The sequence below is a fragment of the Corythoichthys intestinalis genome, chromosome 12, assembly GCF_030265065.1.
Source record: "Corythoichthys intestinalis isolate RoL2023-P3 chromosome 12, ASM3026506v1, whole genome shotgun sequence".
NCBI lineage: Eukaryota > Metazoa > Chordata > Actinopteri > Syngnathiformes > Syngnathidae > Corythoichthys > Corythoichthys intestinalis.
Window position 1 is genome coordinate 36,903,269 of NC_080406.1, and position 8,132 is coordinate 36,911,400.

Sequence of the window (8,132 nt, forward strand, 5' to 3'; positions counted from 1 at the left end):
GCAGCGCTAAATGAGTAGAGTGTATTTTGGCAGCCTTTGGAGCCTTTCTTCAATTAGCTACAGCCTTGCAATCCCTCTCCCTGTGATTAGAAATATCATGGGAAGCAATGTGGGGAAGCAAGGTGGCTATTGATTTTTGTCTTAACACCTTAAGTTATTTCCCAAAGCAGAGAAGATATATCCATTGGTAGCACGACGCACAGTCATGGTTCCACTTCCCATTATGGTTCAACTTCCCATCATGCATTGGCGCATGGCTGCAGTATCATTTACTGAAAGCTCAACAAATACACTAGATGGCAATATTTAGTAACAATATACAAAGTCACAAGTCTTTCTATCCGTGGATCCCTCTCACAGAAAGAATGTTAATAATGTAAATGCCATCTTGAGGATTTATTGTCATAATAAACGAATACAGTACTTATGTACTGTATGTTGAATGTATATATTCATCCGAGTTTTATTCATTTTTTTCTTAATGCATTGCCAAAATGTATATGATCGGGAAAAATTATCGGGAATGATTGGAATTGAATCGGGAGCAAAAAAAAGCAATCGGATCGGGAAATATCGGGATCGGCAGATACTCAAACTAAAACGATCGGGATCGGATCGGGAGCAAAAAAGCATGATCGGAACAACCCTAATTAATACTTTCATGACTGACCTCACGTACTTTGGTGTCTTGCAGTGGCAGTCTATTTCTCTCACGGTGATCGAGAAAGTGCAGATCGCTGCGGCCATTTTGGGCTCTCTCTTTCTCATGGCCAGCATTTCCTGGTTAGTCTGGTCCTCGTTTAGCCCGTCAGCGCGCTGGCAGCGCCAAGACCTGCTCTTCCAGATTTGCTATGGCATGTACGGCTTCATGGACGTCGTCTGCATAGGTGAGCTCCTCCATTTCGTGCTGGACTTAAACGGGTTTTAAGAGAACAGAATATATGAAATGTCAGTGTTGTTAAATGATTAATGTTTGTCATTTTTCAAGGGATGAGCAATCACTCTGTTAAGGATGAGAACTCTACTTACCAGGGTTGTATTGAGAAAAAAATCCAGAAGAAAAACAATCCCAAAATGTTTGAAACACAATTAAATGATATAGCTAGTTGTGTGCATGTAGTAACAGCATAGCAAGAAGGTAAGCTGTGGAGAGAAGAAGAAAAACTTGACAAGATAGATGATTCTGCACCGAAAAATGAATTTAAAAGAGCTGTAAAACCTAAAACTTTTTTTTTTTTTTTTTTTTTACCTATATTGTCGTCTAGTGTTGTTATTGCTGTCGCAATGCTGGGTCACAGATTATTTGAGTCATTGAGCTTCTTTGAAGTAGGTTTCATTGCATACATTTGAATAGATTTCCAACTTGGTGACACTTTGAGAGTCCCTCGCTGAAGGACTGACGAGGAGGGCGGGGGTTTATCTTTTGCGTGTGATGATGAAAGTGACATTTGTAGCATCGTTCGTTTTAAGCTTGACATCCTCCTGCGAGAAAGACATCCGGCAGTAGGAAAACTCTTTGAGTTGCACTGCAGGATGAGAGGCAGGCGTGATTATCTCCAGTGTGGTCAGGATTGACAGCAGAGTCATTTAAACATGAACTTGTCATCTGGCAGACTTTCATTTCAAGTGAGTGTGGGCGTGTTAAAAAAGAGGAGCAGATATCATTTCTTGTCCATCATAAATCTATTATTAAAATTTGTTTAGCTGTAGCATAATTACAAGAAGTAAAAAAAAAAAATGTTGTTTTTTTTTAGTCATTGGGCTGCCAATGATGGCGATTGACGTCCAATCCATTTGAACATCTATTGCCGCCAATGGGAGGGAATGAGTTAATAAAGTCAGCAATGGTCTCTTATGCCAGGGGTTCCCAACCTATTCCACTAAGGCACACTGTGGGTGCAGGATTTCATTCTTACCAAACAAGATGACAACACTTTTTCCCCAATCTGGTGTTTTACAAGTGCAATCAGTTGATTGCAGTCAGGTGTGGCTTGTTTTAGCAGAAGCCTCATTGGTTCAACTGTCTCTGCTGGATCGGCTGGAACAAAAACCAGGACCCACAGTGTGCCTTGAGGACTGGGTTGAAAACCCCTGTCTTATGCAAATTAGCTAAACACAAAGCTGTCCAATTAATGCAAAAACAACAATATTTTATATTTTATAAATATATTTTTTTAAATACAGTACAGGCCAAATGCTTGGACACATCTCATTCAATGCAACATAAATGAAGACTGAAAAGGCATACCTGTGAAGTCAAAAATCAGTAATCAGAGAAAAGGGTGGCTTGAAGGATACTAGAATTTTACACAGTGGTACCTCTACATACGAAGTTAATTCGTTCCAGAACCTTGTTTGTAAGTCGAAATGGTCGTATGTCGAGCAGGATTTTCCCATAAGAATACATTATAATCCCATTAATTCGTTCCACAGCCCAAAAACATACACTAAATCCTTAATAAATACTTCTGGTACTATTTCAAATGGCAATTAAACATAGCAAAACTCATAAATTATAAATACAAATCAGAATTATGATATAATAATAATAATTCCTGTAACAGTGTAACGAATCAGGTTCTAATGTGGCGGATGTTTTATTCTGTACCTGAACGCACCGCGTGGCTAATGCAACAGAGAGAGGGAGCGGCGCGGTTGAGTTTACTTTCGCTTTCAATGTTTTCTTGAGAACACCGTCAACTTTGGCGGTCAGCAGGCGTTTTGTGTTGAATAAGTCCTGAAATAAATGATAAAAACGTGACGAAGCTGGCGATTTCTTTGCCGATGTGACCACAATAATAATTGTTATCTTTACTTATAAAGACTGGCAAATGGTGGTCGGAGGAGGACCGTGGACATGTATTGTTGCGCCAGTTCACGGATGCGCACCCCATGCTCATATTTTTCTGTAACTTGCATCTTCATTTCAATGGTAAGCGTCACCTTTTTCCTTGTTTCACCTCCTGTAACAACCTTTTTGAAACCTGTGTCAATTTCTCTTACAAGAAAATTTGCCTTGCGTCCGTCTGCAGTGCTGTCATGTCGTCGTATTTTGAGCATGTCATCATGTAGAAACACATGGCGAGTCGAATTTTAGGTCGGATGTCGAAAAGATCGTGTGTCGACGCGATCGTATGTCAAGGTACCACTGTACATGTTTTTGGTAATTTCACATTTTTTTGCTACTTACCTAATTTTACACGTGTTAATTCATAGTTTTATTACTTTCAGTGACAATTTACAATATAAATAGTCATGAAAATAAAGAAAACGCATGAATAAGGTGTGTCCAAACTTTTGGCCTGTACTGTATATCAATAATTACAGTGATCCCTCGTTTTTAGCAGTTAATGGGGACCAGACCCCACCGTGATAAGTGAAAAACCGCGAATCAGCGCCCCCCAAGCACCCCCCCACTGAAAAAAAACATTTTTTTTGTTCAATGTATATATTCATGACTAACATTGGAAAGAGGTGGATAAAGAGGTAGATATAAGTATTTTTTTTACCTTTTCCCTAAAGTATAATTTAATAAAACTTTTATGTACTGTATGTATGTATGTATATGTGTATATATATATATATATATATATATATATATTTTTTTTTTTTTAATAATTATTTTTTTTTTGTAATAAACGGTTTTCAGGACTTTAAATGTAATAATTATGATAATTTTTAAACATGTTTACTGTCCTACAGAATTTTTTTAAACAACAAAAAAGTAGATGCCCAATCCATTAAAAAAAAAAAAAAAAAAATTAAATGCTTGTCTTCGTCAAATGATTCACTGAGTGTCCACTCAAATCCACTCCAGCTTCCAGCTGCTCACTTACACACAATGAGTTCCCATAGCACTGCTTAACAAGTTAAATGATGATTGACGCATGCGGCCCTTTGAAGGTCGAGTCTCTGGCAAGATTACAGTTTAACCCTCTGTCAAACATCGTTTACTTTAATAAGCAACTCCAGTTCACTCTCTGACGAACAAAGAGCAGGTAGAGGGAGGGAGGGAGCGTGAGACTATGCGAACGGCTCGGGACAGCTCATCTGTATTCATTTCTTTTTTTTTTAATTGAAAAAAAAAATCCAGTCTGAGACTGAGCACGTGAAGTTTGAAGCGCGAAGTAGCGAGGGATCACGATATATTAATAATAATTTTTAAAAACTACAAAGATGGTGAAACTACAGAAGAGGATTAGAGCCACTGAAAAATATCAACTTTTGTTCATATAATAAAATTAAAAAATGAAATTTCAAAGATAATTTAAATTATAAAAAAAAAAAAAAAACTGCAAAGATGAAACAATTTTTAAAAATTACAGATTATTTTTCATTATTACAAATGACATTTTTTAAACATTTTAAAACAAAAGCTTTTATATATTTAAAAATGACACACAGAAAAGCTAAACAAGATAAACATTAGCATCATTTTAAAAAAGAAAAAAATAATAAATTAAATTTTAAAAGAGTTAGTTTCAAAATAATAAACAAAAAAAATAACAGTTCTTTTTGATCATTTTTTTTTCTTTTATAAATTACTTTTTATATATTTAAAAAAAAAACTATATAAATTTTTAAAAAATCACTAAAATATTCTTTTTTTTTTTTAAAGATGATCATAATTTAATCATAATAATTTGTTTTATAAGGATGAATAGAGTTTTTTTCTATCTCTGTATATAAACACAATATCACGTGATTCCCATTTGAACCGATCCGTCGTCAAGATGGACTGGGCGTCTATCGCAATCAGTGGCACTGAAGAATAGATTGGACGTCTATAGCCGTCAGTGGCAAGGAATGAAACTGAACAGTAGCTAACATTGTGGCGGCTTGACTTTAATGTTGAGCCAAGTTTTGTTGGCAGTAGCATACAAGTTAAGCTGATTATTTACGCTGGACTGCACACCGCAAGCTACTTGTGTTACAAATGGATTCTTCTTCTCCAATGCGAGTTTAAAGAACAGAAAATCAATAAGTAATTTCAAAGTGCGGTAAGAGATTATTGAACGACACCAAAAAAATAAATGGTTTACTTTTGCTAACCTGAATTTTAAACATACAAAATGCCATATGGACAGTTTTTCAGGGTCAACGGAATCTTAAGTTTGTGCTAAACTAAAGCCTAACTTAATGAATGTCTCATTTTGTTATTGATTCCCTTCCCAGCGTTGATTGTCCACGAGGGCCCTTCAGTGTTTCGCATCTTCCACCGCTGGCAAGCCGTCAACCAGCAGTGGAAGGTCCTCAACTATGACAAAACTATGGACAACGTTGACCTGAAGGACGTTGCGGCAGATAGGACTCATCAGCCCGGACGGGCTTACCAGACCGGGCTCGGGACGTCGGCTTCCACCTCATCGCTAATGGCGGTGGCGTCCACGGCCGGCGGCTCAGCGCCTGCCGCCACTGTGGGGCCCGGGGTCCCTGACGGTGGTGCGGCGGCCGACCCGCATTGCCCCTACAATCTCCTACAGCTGCTCAGCCACCTGAGGCCGTCAGAGCCCCGCAACCAAGCCGGCGGGAATGCTCGAGAGCTGGTCATGAGAGTCACGACAGTCTGAGGAGTCAGACGAGGCCTTATATGTAGTTTCTCTCATGCAGGGGGCTGAGCGGAGCGGCTGAACTGTACTGAACTGAACTGATAACATCTTCTTGTTTGCATCACCGCTGTCCTTCCATGGATTAAATAAAATAAGAAATTGGTTCATTTGCAAAGATGCCTGGAAAATTCTTCTTATGGTGATAATTGCTTCATGTGACCTTTTCAAATCACTGCTACCTACAGCGATAGACTCATTCGCTGCCTACCCTCAATGGATTGGATGTCTAATGCTGTCAATGGCAGCCAGTAAGTCACAATTGGCAGATTTGTGGTCGCCGTAATGCCAACATTTGATCAACCACTTGTCGCTAAGCAGAATTTCTAGAGCTCAATCATAACTACATGCTGTTGTCCAATAAAAAAAATATATCTGATATTAGACACAACTCAGGTGATCATTGAAGTCTAAATTAAAGCAACACTTGGTGCCTTTTAGTTTTAGTTGATTTTAGCGACACCGGTGGACAAAAGCGGTAGTGTTTTGCCTGAAGGAATACTGCGTTTACCATGAGGACCAGCGCACACCCGCATAGTGTCGTAAAATCATGATGGCCGCCTGCAGATCGATTAAATAACATTTCTGTCTCCAGCGGCTGTGTGAAGGATGAAAAGTAATAAGGTAGTGAATCCAGTTGTGGCTAAACAATAGCATAAGACTGTTAGCAACTGTGTGGCTAACCCCCCTACCCCACCCGAACTCGTCAGCGCTGACGTTCGGGGGGGTCACGCCGGCAAGTGAAAGTCGGGCCAATGTTTATTCTGTATATCCTGGTTCTTTATCACAAAAAAATTTGTCTGTTGATCTGCCATCTTTGAAGAATTCGCGCGAAAGCGTTAGCATCGAGAAAGGGGGAAGTGACGTATGCTGTAAAACAGTCAGAAACATATGTAGTTTTTTGTTGTGTGTGGCAGGGTTCCTGCCACCCTCCTCAAAGTCAATTAGTGCCGGTGAAAGCGATACATACCCCCTCAAGATATAAAGGAGGTGTCATTCAACTACTTGTCAGTCGACATATCATCCCAAATGCTATGAAAATATTTTATAAAGGTTGAAAAGTTGCCTAGTGTTGCTTTAATTTGATTTTATTTTCCACTTCAAATCTACTACTATTACTACTGTAATTTTCGTACTATAAAACACACTTGACGTTTAAGAAACACCGACCAAATTTGACATAGAAAACTGCATTGGTTCATGAATAGGCAGTGTGGGCCTTGACGATGATTGGCAGGTTGCTACATTGTATTATGGGATATTCATACCAAAAGACATAAATCGTCTTAGAAGCATGGAGACATAAAACACAAACACAAAGTAGTGGTTTACAGTCCAAAAGTTACAATACATTACGTAAACCTGCATGTGTAGAGACATCCAATACAATAGCAGTATTATTGATTACAACTTAATAAAGATAATGAGGCTCAATTTTATTGCGAGTGTCTGCTATTAATTGTCATTATCAGGTACAAGCGATAAAAGCTGAAAACACATTGAGTCAGACAAATGCATAATCAATAAGCAACTTTTATATAAGAAAATACTTTTAAGATTTTTTTTTTTTTTTAGATTGATGTTAATTCATATGCTATTATTTAATATTTTATTAATAATAGTTTGTTAACCCATTTAGTATCTAATGATTTAGGGCTATAGACTTAAAAAGAGAAATTTATGCAGGGGAATCATCTAAATTTAAAAACAGGGAAGAAAAGACATCTGTCGTAAACCTATTTTATGCAAAAAAAAATATAAATTATATATTTTTGGGATGTTATTTTCACATTTTATTCCTGGTATATTTTCCACTGTCTCATTTTCATTTGAAAAAAAATGCCTTTTGCAGGGTTTTGTTGACATTTTTATATCAAGTACTAGATCAATGTACTCGCTTGACCTTTAAGGGCATAAATCTCTTGCAAGTGAGAAGCGAGAAGCGATCTATGAAATATTTATACCTTTAAAAATCATTTCATGCAATGCCCTGTTAGAGGCCTACTAAAACGAAAAGAAATTTGTATTACCACTGACATTTTTTCTTTTAATATTTACAACAGCCCATAGCAAAAACCCGCAAGTGTTTTATCAAATCAAGACAAAAACTTACTGTTGTTTGTCCACTCGAACTACTCAAATTACAGCGCAATCAATTCTCATGCATGACACAACACATTTTATTTAACGCTTCAAAATGCCAAAATAGAGAAAGGAAAGCATTACTTACTGTCCAAATGTTCAAAAGATGATCATCTTTGTTGTACTGCATCAGAAAAAGTCCCCAAGTATGGGGACAAAAAAACAGCATTTGTCAATGAATTATTTCTGCAGAACTTCAATGGACCTACAGTGGATGATCGTGATTAAGTTGCGAATGATTGCTGCCAACCCTCCCAGTTCAAATGGATTGGACGTCTGTCGCTGTCAATGGCAGAGAAAGTATGGGTGTCATATGCTCTATTCAGCATGCATGGCTCCCATTCGGCTCCCAGCGTCAGTGATCTTTCAGTCTTTCAAGCTCTC

At 37.8% G+C, this 8,132-nt stretch overlaps 1 protein-coding gene across 2 annotated transcripts in view; it reads left to right on the forward strand.

Moving 5' to 3' along the window:
• Positions 1–6,243, forward strand: part of marchf4b (membrane associated ring-CH-type finger 4b) — a 47,637-nt gene extending 41,394 nt beyond the window's left edge. For both annotated transcript variants that reach the window (XM_057852690.1, XM_057852691.1), the window contains 2 exons: positions 695–887; positions 5,176–6,243. In XM_057852690.1, coding sequence (XP_057708673.1) covers positions 695–887; positions 5,176–5,570 — 588 coding nt within the window. In that variant the 3' untranslated portion in view covers positions 5,571–6,243. The remainder of the gene's footprint in view (positions 1–694; positions 888–5,175) is intronic.
• The last annotated feature ends 1,889 nt before the right edge of the window (positions 6,244–8,132 follow it).